The sequence below is a fragment of the Elephantulus edwardii genome, unplaced genomic scaffold, assembly GCF_000299155.1.
Source record: "Elephantulus edwardii isolate Elephantulus edwardi_28Jun2011 unplaced genomic scaffold, EleEdw1.0 scaffold00017, whole genome shotgun sequence".
Taxonomy (NCBI): domain Eukaryota; kingdom Metazoa; phylum Chordata; class Mammalia; order Macroscelidea; family Macroscelididae; genus Elephantulus; species Elephantulus edwardii.
The window spans coordinates 8,833,856-8,857,001 of record NW_006399767.1 but is presented as its reverse complement, the minus strand read 5'-3'; the positions used below and the strand labels follow the sequence as shown (position 1 = coordinate 8,857,001).

Below are 23,146 nucleotides of genomic sequence, written 5' to 3'. Positions count from 1 at the left end.
CTGGTGGAGCAGCTGGTGGATTTGAACCACCTACCTGTGAGTTTGGCAGTTGTAACTCCTTATCATTATAGTTAGATTATCATAATTTTACTTGGAATAATTTTGTTATTTATCTTTTATTTCTGGGTTATCTATAATCTCTAATTTTAATTATATTGCACTAGTAATAAATAAGTGAAACTAATCCAAAGGTTTCTTTTGTTAGACTCCATTACAAACAGTGGGGAGAGATCTTAGCTTCATGTCCTTGGATAGTACTGCAATTGAAGGTAAATCGTGTTTTTAAAACAAAATGTCTTTACTGTTCAGAATGCCCATATCTTAAAGATACTATAACCTTGTACCTCAGACACCAAAAGGATTTATTAATTTCCTTGAAGACATTTTTTAAAACCCATATAAATACTTTCGCTAAAAATGCCAAATATTCTTACAGTGATAGCCAGAAAGAGAAATTTCTTTAAGTGTTAGAAAATTTATTTGTTGATGGTGTTGATTTTGCAAGTGAAATCATGAATATGATAAATGCCTCTTTTAAACAATTTCAGAGGATACAATTTCAAAGGATTTTCTCAGGTTCAATTAGGTCATATTTTAAATCATCTTCACATATTGTCTCTTGGAATTTTTTTCTGAATTTTATTTATGGAAAAATAGTGTTAACTGAAAGTTTCTGGTTATCTCATGATATTTCTCCAATGGCATAATGCTTCTTAGAATGGAGACACAGTGAGATTGAGAAGGTTCCTGGTAGCTATAATAATACAAAGTATACATGAATCAAAGGTCGTGAAAAATCAATATGTTAATTGCCTTATTAAAACCATCCTTTTGTTAAGTACCATTGAGTTGGCAAGGACCCAGTTACTCTAAGTAGAGCAGAATGAAACCCTACCGACTGTGTGCCATCATCAACAATCTGCTTAAATAGTTTACAGTTTCTGTGTTAGTTCATATTGTTGAGTTACTTTTCAGGGACTGGTACCTCCTAATAACATACTCTAACTGTATGATACAAAATCTCACTATGTTTACTTTTAAACAACTTCACTTCTTCCAAGATAGACTTGTTTTTCTTTTGGCAGTCCGTGATATACTCAGTATTCTTTGCTAACATTTCAGTTCAAAGGCATCAGTTCTTCTGTCTTCCTTATTCATTACAAATGCTCATATGTATATGAAGTAATTGGAAGTACCATGGCTTGAGTCAGGTGTACCTTAGTCTTTACACTGGCATCCTTGCTGTTTAGCACTTTAAGGTGTCCTGCACAGATTTTTTTTTTAAATGCAATATGTATTTTGGTTGGTTTTTTTTTTTTTTGGCTGCTGCTGTCATGGGTATTTATTATGGATACAGGTGAAATGAAATCTTTGACAACTTCAGTCTTTTAACCACCTATCATGATGTTGCCTATTGCTCTAGTGGTGAGGCTTTTGTATTCTTGGTGTTGAGATGTAATTCATCCTTAAGGAGTAGTCTTAAATCCTCTTCTTCAAGTCCTCTTCACTTTGAGCAGGCAAGCTTGTGTGTCTGCATATCACAGGTTATTCATTTACCTATTCTAGGAAGTTGATGAATCCTCCTCCTCTCCTGATGATACATTCCTCCTCAGCTTCTTAAAATGTTTGATCCACATGCACATTGAATAGGTATAGTGAAGGGCTACAACCTTAACACACACCTTTTCTGATTTTGAACCATGCAGTATTCTCTCATTCTATCTGCATGACTGCTTCTTGGTCCATGCATAGTTGCCATGTGAGTATAATTAAGTGTTCTGGAGTTCCCGTTCCTTTAAATGTTATCCATAATTTAACTCACATAGTAAAATCCTACAGTCAATAAAACACAAATCTCTTTCTGGTATTCTTCACTTTTAGCCAATATCCATCTGACATCATTGGGAGATAAACTTTGTTCCAGAGTCTCTTCCAAATCCAACTTGAATTTCTGATGATTCCCTGCTTCACCCATTTTTTTTTTGTACTGCTTCTAGTTTATTTGTTTAATTTCAATTCAGTTTTTCAAATGATAAATCTTATTTTTTTGTTTTTTTAAATTAATTTTAATGAAAGTTTATAGACACTTTGGATTTTCATTCATTGATTGTTGCACCTTTCTCCTTGCCCACCCCTCCCCAAAAGTTCGCTCTTCTCTTTGAAGAGTAAAAGAAAAATTCTTTCATTGTTATACAATCCCTTCCCCCAAGTCTACTCCACTATGCAGACCTCATTTTGGACTCCTGTCATGATGATAATACCTAATCATATATCCCTTTTAAACAGTTCTTTCCCTCATCTGTTTCAATGCAGTATAATTTATCTCATCTTTCTCAGTCTCCCTCAACCCTGATGTCAGTCCTATTTTAAAATAGTGGCACTATATAGTATTTATCCTTTTGTGACTGAGATATTTCACTCAGCATAATGTCCTCCATGGTTACCCATTTTGTATAATAGTTCATGAGTTCCTTGTTTTTCAGTGCTGCATAGTATTCCTTTGTGTGACTATACCACAGCTTCTCTGGATTGTTTCCGGCTCTTTGCTATTGTGAACAAAGCCGCAATAAACATAAGTGTGCATAAATCTGCTTGTGTGGTGGTTATGGTTTCCTTGGGGTATATTCCCAGTAGTGGAATTGCTGGGTCAAATGATATCTCTATTTGCAACTTTTTGAGAAAGCGCCATACTGCCTTCCATAGTGGTTGCACCATTTTACACTCCCACCAACAGTGAATAGGGTTCTAGTTTCTGTTCTGTTAAATTTTGCTATTCTTATTGGAGTGAGAAAATAGTCTTCGGCACTGTTTTCTGTTGTGTGTTGATAGTTGTAATGTTCAATAACCTCCACCACCTTTTTTTTTTTAAATGAATCTCCCCTCGTTTCTTGATCTGGTAACTTATCTGCCAAGTTTCTTGGCATAGGAATTCCTTGGCACAGAGAGAACATATCCAGGGTTGTAACACTGTTGAGATGCTTCAGATGGTGTCCTGTCAGTTTTTGGAGCTTTTCCCCCCCCAATGCCTTAGTGCAGCATAGAATTCTTCCTTTGGCATAACTGGTTCTTGATCAGATGTTACTTCCTGAAATGGTTCAGTATCCACCAATTCTTTTGGTAGAATAACTCTGTGTATTCCACTTTCTTTTGATGCTTCCTTAATCACTTTAATTTTGTTCCTTGAATCCTTCAATGTTGCAATTCGAGGATTGAGTTTGTTCTTCGTTTTGGTCACCTTGAAAGATGCTGAGTGTGTTTATCCGTTTCAGGTTCCTAAACTCAAGGTTTTTGTGCATATCAGCATAAGACTTTGCTTTGTCTTCTCAAGTTGTTCCTGGAAATCTGCTTGACTTTCTCTGTAGCTTCTCTGTTCAGAATCTCTTCTGACACATAGTCTTTTTCTCTCCTGTCTTTTTAATGACCTTTTGCATCTTACTCATTTATAATGTCCTTAAAGTCATCCCACAATTCACCTGATCCACACAAAACCATTCTAGTATAATAAAAATATGACAATTTCATAATATTTAAGGAAAAGTTTTTAATAATAGTTTTCATATGCAAATAAAAAGACATACTTAAAAAGGAAAGGATAAATTCTGAGGAGTTACTCACCATTGCAATTAGAATTCTCAGCTGCCACCTCTTTCACCCTTTATAGAGGATATTGAATGTGCTCTGGTTATATCCATGTAAATCATTTTCTTGTGTTTGTACTTCATTTCTACAACTTTTTTTAAAAACATTTTCTCTTTTTGTTTCAGAAATGAGTTGTGGAGGTGATTTAGATCTAATTGTGGATCCACCGATGTAACCAGACAGAATTACTCAACAAGTGGCATCTTGCCCAAACCAGCAGATTATTTGAGGATACCACAATATGCTGTCATTTTTTAAAACCTTGTTATGTGCCTAAAATAAGACAGGTCTCGGGCTGGCTGTGCCAGCCTGTTTATGTACATGTAGTCATGACTCCACGTACAGACCTGGAATATTTCTCTTTCCTTTAAATCCCTTATGTTTCTTATTTACTAGGAAAGTTTATTTTGCTAAACTGGTAACATGCCTACCTTTAAAAAAATTGGGACATCATTTGAATATAGTGTTTAAGATAAAATAGAAAAATGTAACGTACAAATGTACGATGCTTCTTAGGAGGACGGTGCTGTTGAGAAGAACTCAGGCAGAATTTTTTGGTTTTCAAGTTTACTTTGTCATTCTAGGTAAACATTTGGCCCAACATGCTATCTTAATTCGTGGAAATTCCGTATGTAGAGTTAAATAAAATTCCTCCTTAAAGGCATGGCGGTCTCTGTTCATCAAAAAGGAAATCAAACTCTTTAATATCTGTGTGTTTCAGAGCTCCTCCATTATAATTGGGCTAATCAGAGTAATATATAATTTCTCTGATTTGGTAAGCATGCAATGTTGTTGTTGTTGATTGCCATCAAGCTGAGTATGACTCATAGCAACTTTATGAATAAAAGACCTAATGCCTTTCCACAGCTATCATTGTTTCTACAAGTTCATAAAGTTTCCAGAAGTATGTGGTTTAGGAAGGGGATGCCACTTCCAAACCTGTTTTACAACAGGGAGCTCCACCAAACACTGTCCACATTGGGAAACCATTATTGTATTTGATACCTCAGTGGTACAAGGTTCAGCATCACAGCAAACCCATAATACCTCAGTACAGCAAATTGACGAAGAGTGATGTACAAAGTAGAAGAATGTTCCTCCAAAATATAACAACACTAGTCCCATTTAGCACTAGTTGAGTATCAGCAAGTCAAATACAACTCATCATGACCCTATGAACAGAACACCTGAACTCTGTTCTCTAACATAATTTCTGCATGATTATTGAGTTTATAGAGCACACAATAGGCACTATAAATCCTTCACTAAGCACTCTGAAGTGCTTAGTAATATTGTCCATATTTTGCAGGTGAGAAAATGGAAAGTTTTTAGAGAAGCTCAGTAACTTGTGTAAGGCCAAACAAGTGTGAGTTTCAGGAGACTTGATGAAATCCAAACCCATCTGATATCCAAGCTGAAGCTTTAGAATATGCTTTTGTATGGCTTACAGTATGTAAAGTGCAGATTCTAACTTTTAGGAATAAGGCTTACACCTCACTAGATATAGGACCTAAGTTGTTAGTATAATGTCTCTGAGATTTTATTATATTTATCTGTAAAATGGAATGAATTCCTTTCTTGCTGTAGTTTTAAAATGATAAAGAATTTCTAAAATGTTTATCTTAATTCCCTAGTGGATCTGGGAAGCAAACCACAAATGGATAGTGTTTAAAGAACAGGCTTTTTGTTTCTCACAATTCAGGAGCCTGGAAGTCGGAAGTCAGGGCACCAGGTGTAGGAGGAGTGTCTCTGTAAGCTCTGGGGTCACATCTCTCTCCTTTGGCTTCTGTAGCCCTGGTATTCGTTGGTCACTTGGTGATCTTTACATGGCAGTAATCTCTTCCTACTCCTTATGCTCCCAAGTGCATGCGTGCTTCTGTGTTTAATATGTGCTCAGAACTCTGGGATGGTTTAGGTTTATGGCACACTGTACACAGGCATGGTCTGATTAACATAAAAAATTAAAACATTACAGGATTATGTCTACAGGTATAGAGGTTAGGATTCCAACATGTCATATTAGGTGGTGGTGGTTGTTATGTGCCATCGAGTTGCTTGAGACTCATAGCGACCCTATGGACAACAGCTCTAAACCCTGCTCTATCCTGAGCCAACCTTCTTGTCTCTGATATATCTACCTTCATTACACCAGTCACTGAATCAGTCCATCTCATTGAGGGTCTTCCTCTCTTGAACTGTCCCTTGACCCTCCCAAGCATGATGTCCTTCTCCAAGGAATTGGCCCTCCTTACAACATGCCCAAAGTATGTCAGATGAAGCTGCAGAATCCTTGCCTCCAAGGAGCAACCTGGTTTCACTCTTTCTAGGGAAAACCTGTTTGTCCTCCTAGCAGTTCATGATATATACAGCACTCTTCTCCAGTATCACAGTTCAAAGGCATCAATTGTTATCTGTCATCTGTAGTCTTTGTCCAGCTTTCTGATGAATAGCAAGTAATTGTGAAGACCATGAACATCAGGCACACCTTAGTCTCTAACTGACATCATTGCTCTTTACTCTGGAGAGGTTCCTGACAGCAGACTTTCCCAGAGCAATTCATCTTTTGATTTCCTGGCTGCTGGTACCAAAAGTGTTGATTGTTGAGCCAAGCAAACTGAAGCTGTTAATCTCAAATCTCTTCACAATCTAAATCTAATATTCTACCCTTTGGTTCCAAAATTTATATTTCCACATGCTAAAAACACATTTACCTTATTTCTCAAAAGCCTTATTTCAGGATCAACTCTAAGACCAAAATCTCATCTTCTTTGTCATCTCAAGTGTATTTGAGGCTATATGTGTATTCCATCCTGAGGCAAAATTCCTCTTTATGTCTTCTTGTTGTTTGCCATCAAGTTGGAACTGACCCATAGCTGATCTTCCAGTGGGTTTTCAGAGACTATAAATATCACAGAAGGAGATTGTCCATCCTTCTCCCATGAAGCAGCCAATGGAGTCAAACTCTGTGGCTTTACGATTGCAGCATAGTCTCTTACCTCTAGGCCATCAGACCTCCCTTCTTCATCTCTAGATCTGTGAAATCTAGAGCATAAGTTGTCTGTTTCTAAAGTAAAATGGTGGAATAGGTTACAAGAAACATTGTCTCATTCCAAATGGGAGAAGGTGGAGAGGAAAGAAGGTTTTGTAGCTACAAAGCAAATCTACAGTCAAGTAATTTCTTTCAGCTCTTAAAAGCTTGAAAATAAGTCTGTTCTCCAGGATCATTTGGACCTTGTCTCTAAACATCAGTCCCATCTTCCAGGCCCACTGGAACTGAAAACGGGAATCATACATGACTCAATGGCACCCAACAATAACAAACCTTAACTAATTGGATTAGTCATTTTCTCCTTTCATCATCTGTATACGCCCTCCAAAAAACGATTATTAAATCTACTGAACTAACCATCAATGTTGTTCTTGTTATGTACTGTAGAGTAGGAACCAACTCATAGCTGACCCTCTGGTGTGTTTTCACAGATGCATGGGAAGAAATTGCCCATCCTTCTCCCACAGAGCAGCTGGTGGCCTTTGGAATTGCAGTACAGCTTCTTGCCACTAGGCCATCAGAGCTCCCTCCTAAATATCAATACACTTGAAATTATAATATGGGTTATATTGCAACATCAAGAAGAAAACAATCCTCACCATTGGACTAATAAGGGTCATCATGATAGATGGAGAAAAGATTGAAGTTGTTAATGATTTCATCTAACTTGGATTCCCAAGAAATACCCTTTGAAATTAAAAGACATATTGCATTGGGTAAATTAGCTGTCAAGACCTTCTCCAAGATGTTAAGAAGCAAGTGTATCAGTTTAAAGGCCAAGGTGTATCTGCGTCAATCCGCAGATTTTTTTTTCAGGTACTTGTTACGCCACTGAAAGTTGGATAATCTCTAAGGATAGTAGAAGAATCAATGCCTTTTGAGCATAGTGTTGGAAAAGAGTACTGAACATGACAAAAAAAGAAATATGTCTTGGAGAAAATGCAAACAGGGTGCTCCTTGGAGGCACAGATGGTGAAACTTCATAGCACACATTTGGGCATGTTGTTGTACTAGCTATGGATCTACTGTTTACACAGACTTAATGATAGTGAATTTATAGGACTAAGACAGACTTGGACCAAAAACAACTGAGTAACATACATTTTTATATCCGTTGGGAAACAAAAACATTTTTCAAGGCTCTGACTACATACTTGTATGTCTTTTTTACTTCCACTTATCCTGTCAATCTACTTCCATTATTACATACAGAACTATAAATCTCCATTAATAAAATCAGTTTGAAAATGAAACTGGGTAAATGCTTGTCTTTAATCTCCTTATCATTTGCAGTTGTTGAGTGTATACCCAGTTCTGGTTTTATAGCTAGAGTGAATCCTCAGGCTTTTAAAGTTGTAACATGACTTCTATAAGGAGAATGCATCAAAGATACAGGTTTATGGAAAAGGAAAAGAATTGAACTTTCTGCTTTTAATCCACCACCTCTGCCTGTATCCAGCATTCTTTCTTTTGTCTTGTCTCCTTTAATCTTCATATTGAGAGTATGTATCAATCCTGTGGCAGCAATGACTTTAGTGTCTGTTTTATCTAATTTTTCTCACCAGGACCTAAAGTCAAAGGGAAGTACTGCCAAATATAACTTCTACCTAGAGAACCACTTTGTAGAAAACATGTTTTAAAACAATAATAAAATAAAACATGTTCGATTGTATTTTTATTTTTTTAATTGTGATTTTAGTGTACATTTACAGAAAGAATACGTTTTCATTCATTCCTTGATAGACATTTTTCTCCCCTCTCCCCGCCCCCATTCACTTTGCTGCATGTCTTGTTCCAGATTTCTAACAGCCATACATACAATATCTAATCATCTTTTCCTTTCAGATAGCCCTTCCCTTCACCTAGTCCAGTTAACTGTATTTTTTGAGTGTCTCATGCCATTATACAAGGTTTTCCTTGCATTGAAAAACAAGGAACTAATGACATATTATGCAAAATGGATGACCCTGGAGGACATTATGCTGAGTAAAATATCTCAGCCACAAAAGGACAAATATTGCATAGGGCCACTGTTGTAAAACGGGACTGACATCAGGGCTGAAAGAAGACAGAAAAGGAGGGGAGGAATGATGCATATTCATTGAAACAGATGCGGGAGAGAGCTGTTTAAAAGGGATATATGAATGGGTATTGTCATTATAGAAGTCCAGAATGAAGGCTGCAAAGTGGAGTGAACTTGTGGGGTGGGATTGCATAACAATGAAAGAGTTTTTCTTTTCAAGGAGAAAAGTGATTAGGGTGAGGGGTGGGCAGGGAGAAAAGTGCAACAATGAATGACTGGAAATCCTAAGTCTCTGTAAACTTTCATTAAAATTAATTTTTAAAAAAAGTTTTTTCTTGTTATTGTGTCTAGTTGAATATACACCCTCATTAAAATGCATACTGTAAAAGCAGTTTTAAATTTGATACTAATTTTTAAAAAATTTAGTTTTATATTTGATCCTAATTCTCATCTTAGTAAAATTAAAATTTAGGCTAGTATGATTTTTGTATAGCACATTCTTTCTTTAAATTTAAAGGAAACAAATCAACCAAGCTTTAATTATCATTATGATATAGGCAAAATTTTAAAATGTTATTTGGGAAAATACGCTTTAAATTTTACACACAGACATGTATATGATTTCCAAGGCTGGAAATCTCAACAGAGAAGACTACTTCATCTTTCTCCTGAGAAGCGATTGGTGGGATTAAACCACTAACCTTTTGCTTAGGATCCCAACACAGAACCCAGTAAGCCACCAGGAGGACACATACACAGTCACTATGAGTTGAAACTGACAACAGCAGGTAACACACACACATACACACACACACACACATATAACTACACACACAGACACACATGCATGCACACATACTCATCCAGTCACCTTTTAGACCATATTAAAACAATTTAAAGTCTCCGAAATTCCATTTTCCTATTCCTGTACAGTTCTGTGCTACTCCTGCGCAGTCCTGCAGAGAGGAGTCAAGCTGGCAGACTGTGTCAATGCTGGTCCCATTAATAAGATTTGCATCATCTCCTTCAATCAAAGGGTCCCACTGATCAAAATCTCTCTTGAGCCCTGCAAGATACAAATAAGCTACATTAATAAGCAGGTCAATTTTTTTAAAGCCTTGGACAGCCGAATGCCTCCAGGTGGCACTGTAGAATAACAAATTACTCAAGTGTCTGCAGAATAAGGAATTCTGAGTTGGCTGTCCCGTCGTTGAGGAGGTGTCTGAGTTAGAAAGAGGTGAAGCGCTTGTTATTAGTGTATCAACCTCGAGGTCCACCTCAATCATCACAGGAAGATCTTTAGTATAAGCAGGTAGTCTTGTTTCCTAAACTGTATAATATATTGTTACTGTTTGGATGCCCCTGAGGAAATTTTTGACGCATGGGGCCCCAAAAGACTGAGTATCACAGCCTCATAGAGTTTTCTTGACTGTAATCTTTGAAGGAAACAGATTTTCAAGTCCTTCTCCATCTCAGCTACTAGGTGGATTTGAACTTTAAATCCTCTTGTTAGTAGCCAAGTGCTTAACTTGCACCACAGGAGCTACTCACAGAGCTGTTCTTATGTGCCACTGAATCAACTGTAACTCATAGCTACCCTTTGAACAAAAGGTCAGAACCTTGTCCTATCCTGGGCCATCTTCACCATCTCCAACATACTCAAGACAATTTGTTACATCACTTATAAAGCAGTAGCAAACATTAAATTTTCATATTTTTAACTGATTTACTACTACTGTGAACCCATTAGAGGCAGTTGAAATGGAAGTAGAGTTATATATATATATAAAGACATATTTTTTTTCCTAAATATTATCTGGTTTGTTGTCATGAAAAGAGTATTATAGTTTCTTACCTAAATGCTTCTGTAAGAATGCTAAGGAGGCTTTGTTGCAAAGACGAATTGCTACAGTGGAATCTATGTCTCCTTTTAATTTAAATAAGTGTCCAGTTATTTTGCCTGAAGTAAATGTGAAGTCATCAAAATTCTGATGGACTGAGCCCCTGAAAGATAAAAGAGGCAAATACATATCACAAGCTGTTGTTATGTGTGCTGTTGAGTCGTCTAAACCCTTTCCTACCTTGTGCCAATCTTATTGCCTCTGACACATCTACTTCCATAACCCCAGTCACTGAATTGATCCATCTCATTGAGGGTCTTCCTCTCTTGCACTGTCCCTCCAACCTCCAAACTATGACATCCCTCTACAAGGACTAGTCCCTCCTTTCAACATGCCCAAAATATGTCAGATGAAGCTTCAGAATCCTTACCTGCAAGAAGCAGCCTGGTCTCACTCTCTCTAGGATGAACCTGTTTGGTCTCCTAGGAGTCCATGGTATATTCAGTACTCTTCTCCAGCACCACAGCTGAAAGGTATCAATTCTCCTTCTATCATCCCTAGTCATTGTGCAGCTTTTTGATGCATAGCATGTAATTGCAAAGACCATGGCCTGAATCAGGCGCACCTTAGTCTCCAGACTGACATTGTTGCTCTCCAGTACTTTGGAGATGTCACTGACACATAGTTTGATAAAAATTCTTTTTGTCATAGTTGTTAGGTGCTATCAAGTCGACTATGACTCGTAGTGGCTCTAAGAACAATAGATTTTTACCCTGCCCTATCCTGCACCATTCTCATGATCTTTGTCCTGCTCAAGCCCACTGGTGGAGGGCTATTCATAAATCTGTCTTTAAGTGAGGTGAAGTTTCACGTCTAAGGAACAGTCTGTTTGTACTTCCTTAAAGACAGATTTATGGGGGGGAAGGGGGGTTGGCAGTTCTTTTTGTAGTTAGGGTAAAAGAAACACACTTGTCTAGATGTTCTACTCACTGTAGACTAGTTATATATATAAACTGCAGGTTTGACCAAGTTAGATGCATTTCAGAGTTAGATGCTCTTCATGTAGAAGCTCTGACATATTTATCTCTCAGTTTTTAGTAAGTTCAACTACTTCCAACTTGAATAAGGGGAAAGTTTTGAAGGAGTTGTGAACTCAGAGTCAAAACCAGCCTATTCACCACTATCATTTACTTGATAATTATCTGATGGCAGACAAATCATTTTTTTAAAAAAATGTAATTATTTGTGCATGTGTGTGTGTGTGTGTGTGTGTGTACTGTCAAATCAGATCTGACTGCTACAGGAGGAGATTGTCTCTACTTCTCCAGCAGAGCATCTGGTGGATTCAAACAGTACACCTCTAAGATTGCAGTGCAGCTTCTTGCCACTAGGCCACCAGAGCTCCCTGACAAATCACTTTTGATGGACACTTTGATTCAATATCTTAAAATAAACAGATCAACCAACAGCTTTTTTAAAAGTTGCATTTTTTTTAAACTAAGTGCTAAATAAATACCATTCACACTGCTCTCTAAATCAGCATCAACAACCTAACATGAAAAAGAATGGCTTTTAGGAGCTCGTGATCTTCTCTTTCTGAGATATTTGACATTTGATGACTCTTGTTTCCTCTCTCTCCCTCAGTCTCCCTCTCTGGTTCCTTCCATCACACCCTCCATTCTGACTTTAACTACTCTGTACTCCCACCAGTTAAATGTAGAGACGCCTCAAGATTCAACTCTCAGATCAATTCTTCTCTCAGTTTGCACTCTCATCCACTCCAAAGGTTGTATTCATGATATCAAAGAAAGTCTATACATTTCCTGTCTATGGTTAGGCATCGCTCCATGGAAATCCTAGTTTCAAAGTAAAGAATTCCAATGTTAAAACACAACATTGCCTGCCCTTGTGACATACACTCTTTATGTCTCCACTTCTTATAAGCAAACACCATTCTTTCTGTCTTCTAAGCTCAAGGAAGAGCCATGTGTCTCTCTCCCTCTCTTACTCAGATCCCAGTCAAAACTTGAGGGTCAGAAGCATGTGCCAATACAGACTGGAGAACAAAAAAGCCAAGCAGAAAAGCCTGAATGTCACCAACAAAGAATGGCCCAAGGAAGAGAAAGGGAAGTAGTAGATTGAATGATAGAGAAAGCATGCAGAAATAAGGTCTTATTATCCAAGAATAGAGAAATAGGGGCAACCAACAATGTCAAGTGGATACGGAAGATGGTGCTTCCCCAGAGGCTGTGGGATGTGACATGTAGGAGTTTAGAGTCTTTGCAGACATTTTCTATAGATATTAGACTACAGACAGAGAGACATATAAACTCAGCGGATCTTTCAAGAATTCTAGCAAAGAAGAAAAGCCAAAGATAAAGAGCCTACTAAAAACAATAGAGTTGAGAAAAACTTAGAGGCTCTGTGTTATTTGTTTTTTTCGAATGTGACAGACTTGGACATACAAGTAGGATAAATTAGTCTTTACTTGAAATATATAGACTGTTTTTCCTTCACCGTCTATCTAAACTCTCTTCATCTTTTAAATCTAGATCCATCTCTTCCAAAGAAGCCTGACCATATCATAAAGAAGAGACTCTTAGTTCTCTGACCCTATACAGATTATTGTATCTATTTTATGTACTTCCTCCCTGGTATCCACTTCTTAAATGTTCTCTGTACATCAATACTCTCCCATATATTTTTAATTTTCAAAAATAGTAAATACATTTAAAAACTAAGATTATCTAATACTTTCCCTTACTGAAAGCCAACAATTCTTTTAACACATCTATAATATCAACCATGGACTGCTAAGAGAACGAACAGGTCAGTTCTGGAGAGGGTGAAACCAGGCTGCTCCTTGGAGGCAAGGGTTCTGAAGTTTTGTCTGACATACTTTAGACAAGTTGCAAGGAGGGATCAGTCTTAGGAGAGGAACATCATGTTTAGGGACGGGGGTGGAGGGACAGCACAGAAGAGGAAGACCTTTGATGAGTTGGATGAATTCAGTGACTGGGGTAATGGGGGCAGGTGTGTCAGAGATAATAGGATTGGCACAGGGTAGAGCAGGGTTTCGGGTTGTTGTACTTAGGGTCACTATTAGTCACAGGCAACTTGACAACACCTAACAACAACAACAACAATGTCAACCAAATGAGATCTGTTGATATTTACTCAAGTTTGAGCTTTCTGTCTTAGATAAGGCGATTAAGTCACTTACTAATAATACTTACTTGATGGTGATCATCTTCCTTTCTCTATCATGTGAATATAACTTTTTCATTTTGCAGATATTGGCACAATATTGGAATTGTTCAGAGTTGATAAAAAAGAGGGGCTGCTGAACCCTGGAATACACTTCTTCACCCAGTGGCTGCATCCACGGATCTAAGGCAATACCACATCTGTAGATATTTGTTGACAAATGATAATGAAAATTTAAAAAAAAAGAAAACATATTGAGCATAAAATTTGAAAATGTTTAAACTTTCAGTTTAAAAGTAAGCTTATCATATGTTTCCTGATTTTCTGGATCCTTTTGTGTTATGTGTTAACTGAATGAAAGAAGAAAAACAATCACTTCTACTGAAATAGATTTCAAGAAATGTAAAGTGAAGGTTCACATATGACCCTCGCAAGGAACTCCAATGTTAAAACACAACATTGCCTTCACTTGTGACACACACTCTTTATGTCTCCACTTCTTATAAGCAAACACCATTCTTTCCTCGTCACTTCCTACTTGGTTGTCTCTACAGGAGTTCACCAGTCTGGGATGAAGTGATATATGAAACAAAAAAGTCTGCAACTTTAGAGACTAGGATCTGATACCAACTCCTACACAAAAATACCTTTCTATAAATTTTAGACCTACATCCATTTTAAAGACAGGAAGGGAAAATTCTAATAAAAAAAGACCTACCTATTGGAAATGTCCTAGAAATACTCTTTTTTAAAAAATTTTTATTTTATACTGGTTTACTAACAAAGTTTGTACATGTTGTGTTTCACACCCGATCTTTCCTATTTTCTTCACTCGCTCACCCATCTAATTGTGCATCCCTATGATTAATGCCTCCCACTCCCCTACCCCATCCTCAGGCCCCTACTTCCACCCTCCCCCACTTCCTTGGATCCTCATTCTTGTTCTACAATAATGGTCTTTTATAATATTAGTCCTTATGGGACTGACCGAGTTTCCTTAGAGTAAGCTCTCCAGTTTCTCCCAAGTTGGGTAGAGATTTACAAAATCATTGTTCCTGCGTGCTGTGTAGTATTCCATCATGTACCACAATTTCTCAATCCATTTGATTAATTTGGACATTTGGGTTATTTCCATGTTCTTATGATGGTGAAACACGGTGCTATGAACATTTGTGTACAAGTGGCCATTTATGCTTCAGTTCTCATTCTCTCAAGGTATATTCAGAGTAGCGGAATTAGCTGGGCCATATGGAATTTCTATGTTCAGCTTTCTGAATAAGCACCAAAGTGCCTTCCAGAGTGGTTGCACCATTTTACAATTCCATCAACAATATATGGTGAGAGTTCCTATCTCACCATATCCTCTCCAACATTTCTTACTTGCTGTCCTGTTGTTGTACGTTGCCATTGCTACTGGAGTGAGATGGTATCTCATTGTGGTTTTGATTTGTATCTCTCTTTTGCCAGTGATTTTGAGCACTTCTTCATGTATTGCTGGCCATCTGAGGATCTTCCTCCATGAAAATTCTTTCCATGTCTTTTGCACATTTTATAATTGGGTTATCAGTCTTTCTTTTGGAGGCCCTGTAGAATTCATATGAAACCCTTGTCAGACATGGTATTGCTGAAGTCAGTAGGTTTTCTTTTCACTCTGTTGGAAAGTGTTTTTGATGAACAAAGGGATTTAATCTTTAGAAGATCCTATTCATCAATTTTATCTTCTCCAGATCGAGCATTTCTGGCTGTATTTGGTAGTATCTTTATACCATAGACTAGGACGTCTAAGCTGGATCCCAGTTTGTCTCTGATGAGCTTTATGGATTTGGGCTTACTCCCTGTTCTCTGATCCACTTTAAGTTGATTTTTGTGTATGGTGTGAGATGTGGATCCAGTTTCAGCTTTCTGTAAATAGGAGTCAGTTTTGCCAGCACCATTTGTTGAAGATAGAAATACTCTTTAAGATGGAAATAGTATTATAAGCACTATGCCACAAAAGAAAAAAAAATATGTATTTGTGGTTGAGTACCATTGCGTGAGAACAAATCTATAGCTGACCTCCAGCGGGGTTTTCAAGAGCAGTTAATTGCATGAGAGTAGACTGCCCATCCTTCTCCCACAGAGCAGCTGGGAGATTTGAACCACATGCACTGGGAATTGCAGCACACATTCTTATCACCAGGCCATGTGTGTGTTTATGTATGACTGTATGTTTATGTATATATGTATATGTAAATATGTATTTGTATATATGTTGTTGTTATGTTTCATTAAGTCACTTCTTATGACTCATAGCGACCCTATAGCCCTTAACCCTGCTTTATCCTTTGCCAACCTCACTGTATCTGACACACCTACTCCCATTACACCAATCACTAAATCAATCGATCTCATCGAGGGTCTTCCTCTCTTGCACTGTCTCTCTACCCTCCCAAACATGTCCCTCTCCAAGGACTGGTTCCTCCTTGCAACATGCCAAAAGTATATCAGAAGAAGCTTCAGGTTCCTTGCATGCAAGGAGCAGACCATTTTCACCCTCTCCAGGACAAACCTGTTTGTTCTCCTAGCAGTCCATGGTATATTCAGCACTCTTCTCCAGCACCACAGCCCAAAGGCATCAATTCTTTTTCTGTCATTCCTAGTCATTGTCCAGCTCTCTGACACATAGCACACAATTACACAGACTAAAGTCTGGATCAGGCACACCTTAGTCTCTAGCCTGACATCATTGTTCTTCAGTACTCTGGATAGCTGACTTTCCCAATGCAATTCATCTCTTGATTTCCTGGCTGCTGGTACCAAGAGTATTGATTGTGGAGCCAAGTAAACTAAAACAGTTAACACTCTCAATATCTTCACCATCCATTATGATGCTGCCAATTGGCGCGGTGGTGAGAATCTTTGTTTTCTTGATGTTGAGCTTCAATTCATATTGAAGGCTTCAGTCCTTGACCTTCTGCAGCAAATGCTTCAGGTCCTTCTCAGTTTCAGTAAGCAGGGTTGTGTCATCTGCATAACATAGGTTGTTGATGAATCTTCTTCAAATCCTGATTCTACATTCCTCCTCATATAGTTCAGCCTCCCAGATGATCTATTCTGCATGCAGATTGAAAAGGTGTGGAGACATAATACATCCCTGGTGGATGCCCTTCCCTATTTTGAACCATGCAGTGGTGTCTCCTTGCTCTAGTTCTGATGAATTCTTCCTAGTTCAAGTATAGGTTTCGCATTAGCACAATCAAATGTTCTGGGATTCCCATTCTTGTCAGAGTCAACCAGTTTGTTGTCCACACAGTCAAAAGCCTTTGCATAGTCAATGAGACACAGATAGACATTCCTCTGATACTCTCTGCTTTCTGCCAAGATCCATCTAACATTAGTTATAATATTCCTAGTACCACAACCTCTTCTAAACCCAGCATGCACATCTGGCAGTTATCTGATGACATGTTACTCCAGTCGTTTTTGGATAATTTTCAGCAGAATCTTGCTTGCATGTGATATTAATGGTATTGTTCTATAATTTCTGCACTCTGTCAGGACACCTTTCTTTGGAATGGTAACAAATATCAATCTCTTCTAGTCAGTTGGCCAGGTGGCTGAACACACACACACACACACACACACACACACACACACACACTCTCTTAATGAAAATGTTCGACTCTTTGGAACAGAAAAACAAGAATGATAAAGAAATCATTGAAAGAGAGAACGTTTAACAGTAAAAGAAATGGACAGGTTTCGTCAAGGAACAGATAGATGACTGATTGATATACATATATCTCACAATTTATATATATATGTGTGTGTGTGTATGTAATCATACAAACAGTATGCATGTAGGTATGTGTGTGTATATATATATATATATATAAGATTGATATATATGTATTATTGTATACATTGAGGCCTTTTGTTCATAGGGTTATTATGAGTCATGCTCAACTTGAAGGCAAGCAACAACCACCACCACCACCACCACTGAGTCAGAACCAACATTTTTAGTTACTATTAATTTTAATGAAAATTTACAGAGATTTTGGATTTCCATTCATTCATTGTTACACTTTTCTCCCTGCTCAACTCCCCCCGCCCCAGTTCACTTTTCTCTTTGAAAAGTAAAATAATTTTATTGTTATACAATCCCTTCCTCCAAGAACCAACTCTTAGTTGACTCTCCAGTGGGTTTTCAGATGCAGTTAATCACATAAGAGATTACTTATCATTCTCCTGAGGAATAGCTGGTAGATTTGAACTATGTGCTTTTTGAATTGCAGTACAACTTCTTACCAGTAGGCTACCAGAGCTTCCCTATATGTACATACATACATGCATACATACATACATACCCACCTCTGTGTGTGTGTGTACAGAGGGATACACGGACACACACACACACACACACACACACACACAGTATTTACAGAGGCAAAGGCAGAGTTGTAAAACTAAAATTGTGCCTTCCTCACTTAGAATTTTATTATATATATATATACACACATATATGTATAAATGCACTACATAATCCTTCTTTTCTTTCACCCACCCAAGAATTTACTGTTCTCTCACTTTACGGCACCTTGTTTTCTTACCTGAACCTCCGGTCTTCACTAAGAGCCTGAATAGTAGTTGCTCCACCAAAAGAATGTCCAATGATTGCTATTTTATTCCTATCGATAGAGCCCTATGTGGAAAAGCATAATACAAATTCATAACAACCTCACAGCAAGCTAGAAGCACAGACTAAAGGATTTAGTGATGCCTTATGCAGTTTTCCAGGAACATAGGTAAGTATCTGGACTTTTTCTCATAAAATAGAAAATACTTATCTACAGATATGTGGTATGTGTATATACTCATGTGTATGTATTTGTGTATACTGAGAATTTATAAAAATGCAAAAGTAACTTTAATGGATCTTCCAGGCACCCATACATAAAACATCGGTGCCAACCTCTGCATTCGCTCCCTTGGTCCCTCCCTTGGTCCATCCATACATGTTCATTTTGTGAGTATTTATTGAGAACTTGCTCTGTGCCAGGCCACAGTAGACTCCTTTTCAATCTACTAAAGAAGAAAGAGAGACAAGTGTGTGATGCAAATTCAATGATGGCATTGAAAATACAAGATAAACACCTAATCTATCCCAAGGGTAAGCACTCGGGTCGACATAAGTAAGCTTCTTGGTGGATATGATGCTTAACTTGAATCTTGAATAGTAAGCAAGAATTAGCCAGTAGGACGGGTGTTTAAGGCACAATGGCATGGAGTCAGGAGTGAGGAGCCAGTTGAGGAATAACAAGTTTATATCTGGAGAGCAGACAATATTTAATGCTTAAATTGAAGTACTTGTTTTAAGATCAGAAGATCAAAGAATACAGCCTTCCATAATAATTACATCTCAACATCAAGAAGACAAAAATCTTCACCACTGGACATCATGGCAGCATCATGATAGAGGGAGAAAAGATTAATGTCAAATATTTCATTTTATTTGGATACACAATCAACACCGAGAGTAATAGCAATAAAGAAACCAGATGATGTGCTATACATTGGGGAAAATCTGCTGTCAAGGACCTCTCCAATATGTTAAAGCAAGGACACCAATTATAAGACTAAAGTGTGCCTGATCCAGGCCACAGTCTTTTCAATTACATCCTATGTATCTGAAAGCTGGACAATAGTATGACAGAAGAACTGATGACTTTGAGTTGTGGTGTTAGAAAAAAGTACTGACTATCTCATTGACTGTCAAAGCAACAAATAAAATCTGTTTTGGAGGAAGTGAAACCAAGGTCCTCCTTAGAGTCAAGGATGGTAAAACTTTATCTCACACACTTAGGACATGTGGTAAGAAGAAGGTCTTTCTTGGAAAGGACACAATGCTGGGAAAGGGAGAGGGCCCGAGAAAGAAAAACCCGTCACCAAGATGGATGGACACATTGCTGGTTGCAATGGGCTTGAACACGTCAGAGATGGTGAGAATGGCACAGGCTAGGGCAAGGTTCAGATCTGTGGGTCAGAAGGTTGCTCTAAAGTTTGATATTTCCTCAAAAAGCTGAACACAGAAATTTATAGGATCCAACTATTCCACTGCTTGGAATATACTCCAAGGGAATTAGAACTGAGATGCAAATGGAGATTTGTACACCCAAGTTGGTAGCAGCATTATTCATGATTGCAAGAACATGGAAACAACCAAAATATCCAACCAAATGGATTGAGAAATTATGGTACATTCACATGATGGAATACTATGCAGCACTCAGGAGCAACTATTTTGAAAATTACTATATAACTTGGGCAAGACTGTAAGGGCATTATGCTGAGTGAACTAACGCAGTCTTATAAGGATAAATACCGCATAGCACTGTTGTAAAAACTGAAAGGTAACTAGTAAAACATGTATGAGGATCTAAGGTGGAGAGAATGGGAGCAGAGAGGTGAGGACGGGCAGGGGGGAAAATCACAGGGTCACACAATTTGGTGGGTGAAGAGAGGTGGGGTGAAGGAAAGTGGTAGGCATAGTTCAATGATGATTGATTTTATAAAATATAATGATGAGAAGCACAGATAGAAATTCCTCTGGCAGTTGTCAGAACATAACAGGGAGACACTACATGGTTCAAAATCAAGAAGGGGGTCCATCAGGGATGTATTTTGTCTCCATACCTTTTCAATATGTATGCAGAACATATCATCTGAGATGCTGGGCTGTATGAGGAGGAATGTGGCTTCTGAATTGGTGGAAGAGTCATCAACAACCTGCATTACGCAGATGACACAACCCTGCTTGCTGAAACTAAGGAGGACCTGAAGCGCTTGCTGCAGAAGGTCAGGGACTGCAGACTTCAATATGGATTGAAGTTCAACATCAAGAAAACAAAGATTCTCACCACTAGGCCAAGTGACAACATCATGATAGATGGTGAAGAGATTGAGATAGTTAACAGTTTTAGTTTACTTGGCTCCACTGTCAACACTCTTGGTACCAGCAGCCAGGAAATCAAGATGAATTGCATTGGGAAAGTCAACTGTGAGGGACCTCTCCAGAGTACTGAAGAGCAACGACGTCAGGCTGGAGACTAAGGTGCACCTGATCCGGGATATAGTCTTCGCAATTATGTGCTATGCATTGGAGAGTTGGACAGTGACTAAGGATGATAGAAAGATAATTGATGCCTTCGAGTTGTAGTGCTGGAGAAGAATGTTGACTATACCATGGGCTGCTAGGAGACAAACAGGTTTGAACTCGAGAGGGCGAAACTAGGCTGCTCCTTGGAGTCAAGGATTCTGAAGCTTCGTCTGACATACTTTGGGCATATTGTGAGGAGGGACTGGTCCTTGGAGAGGGACATCATGTTTGGGAGAGTGGAGGGACAATGCAGGAGAGGAAGACTCTTGATGAGATGGATTGATTCTGTGATTGAGGTGGTGGGAATGAGTGTGCTGGAGACAGCGAGGCTGGCACAGGACAGAGCAGCATTTAGGGGTTTGTAAATAGGGTTGCTATGAGTTGCAAGCAACTTGCCAGCACATAACAACAACAATGAATGAGAATGATTGTCTAAAACACAATGTACATGAACTTTGTATGTAAACCAATGTAAAATTTAAAAAAAAACACTTAAAAATGGAAAAGAATAATTAATAAATAAATAAGGTCGCTAAGAGTTGTATTTGACTCAATGGCACCTAACAATAACAACAAGAACAATGTACTGGTGCTTTGATCTCTTCCCAGGATGTCTCCCAACCCCAAATACACACTACTGAATCTTTGTTGTCATCTGCTGTCTCTTCTGCTTTAGCCTGATAGCTTCCCCATCTTCTCCCACATTTTGCTCAAACCTATTTACCAAGTTTTCAGGATCAAGTTCAAAAGCATTTAAAAGCTTTCCATGGAATTCTATGTATTATATGTATGTATGTGTGTGTATGTGTATTTAAATATATTAAATTATATGTAATGCATATATATTTATTATTATATGATGCAGAAACACATGAAAGTGCCATTACTTTGGGTCAAAACTATTTCACTAATGTCAATTTCAATTATATTTAAAATGAATGAGATCCTCCTTACTGTAATAGCTTGTGTGTATGTAGCACTTAATATGTTACACCTTGTAATACAGCAGAAAAGTAAGCATTAATAAAGAACAAGTATATATATCATGTCATACATACATATTTGATAATTAAAAATCTGGAACAGGACAAGCATCAATTACGAAGTGATTTCAGGGTGGTGAAGGAAGAAAAATGTGGATGAATGAATGAATGAATAAAAACCAGTCTCTCTGTAAACTTTACTAAAATTAAAAAAAAAAAGAGCCTAAGAGGGTAATGGCTTTTTAAGCTCACCTTATAAATCTCTGGTCTTCACTAAGGGGTCATGGGTTTTTTTTAGCTTACCTTCAGTTGTTTCATATCAAAGTCTGTATTTAACACATTCTTCACTGATATTCCACGGTCAAGGTCAAGAATCAAACTGAGGGCTTGGGAACACTCCTGTGCTCTTCTCTTTACCTAATCAAAGGAGGAAATGACAAAGTAAAATGTTACATATCTTACTGTAAAGGTGAGATAGAGATTGCATGTAAGGGAAAACTATTGGATGATAAACAATTAGAAATATATAAACAAAAATGATGACTTGGATAGTACCTTTGGGGCTGAGGATATCTTAGTCCAAAATGACTCTGTTACAAATCCACAGTGTGAGCTCTGATTATCTACTTACCTGCTCTGAGCTTTTATTTATTGTATGACCTTATTACACTATGAATGATATCTGGGTAGGACCAATTGTGGTAACATAGGTAAGCATCTATTACAGAGCTGGGAACAAAGGTGGCAGCCAATGTGATTATTTCGTTTAATTGCAAAAGTCTCTAAAATAGGCACTGTTACTATTTATTATGTCAGGACACACAAAATAGGAAAGCACAGAGACTACGTAACTTGTCCAGTAAAATCACCCAGTCAGGTGTTAGAGGCAGGATTCAAACTCAAAAGGTTGCATAGTGGAGTGTACTCGGGTCGGGGGCGAGGCGGGGGGAGAGGTGTTGTATACCTGTGAAGGATTTTTTTCTTTTACTTTTCGAAGAGAAGAGCCAACTGAGGGGAAGGGTGGGCAGGGAGAAAAGTGCAACAATGAATGAATGGAAATCCAAAATCTCTGCAAACGTTCACTGGATAAATTGTGTATACTGCACTGAAACAGATGAGGGACTGAATAATTTAAAAGCAATGTATGATAGGGTATTATGGTTATCACAAGAGTCCACAATAAAGGTTGCATAGTGGAATGTACTTGGGGTGGTGGGAGGAGTGCGGGGAGATTGTGTACCAGGGAGGGAGTCTTTCTTTTACTTT

General features: G+C 38.0%; 1 protein-coding gene across 1 annotated transcript in view; it reads right to left on the bottom strand.

Moving 5' to 3' along the window:
- Window positions 1-9,595: 9,595 nt before the first annotated feature.
- The window catches only part of PLA2G7 (phospholipase A2, group VII (platelet-activating factor acetylhydrolase, plasma)), a 34,789-nt gene continuing 21,238 nt past the window's right edge, over window positions 9,596-23,146 (bottom strand). Inside the window, exons 7-11 of the mRNA XM_006882128.1 lie at window positions 22,184-22,297; window positions 18,352-18,443; window positions 13,789-13,959; window positions 10,567-10,715; window positions 9,596-9,777 (exon numbers count right to left, since the gene is read on the bottom strand). Coding sequence (XP_006882190.1) covers window positions 9,596-9,777; window positions 10,567-10,715; window positions 13,789-13,959; window positions 18,352-18,443; window positions 22,184-22,297 — 708 coding nt within the window. The remainder of the gene's footprint in view (window positions 9,778-10,566; window positions 10,716-13,788; window positions 13,960-18,351; window positions 18,444-22,183; window positions 22,298-23,146) is intronic.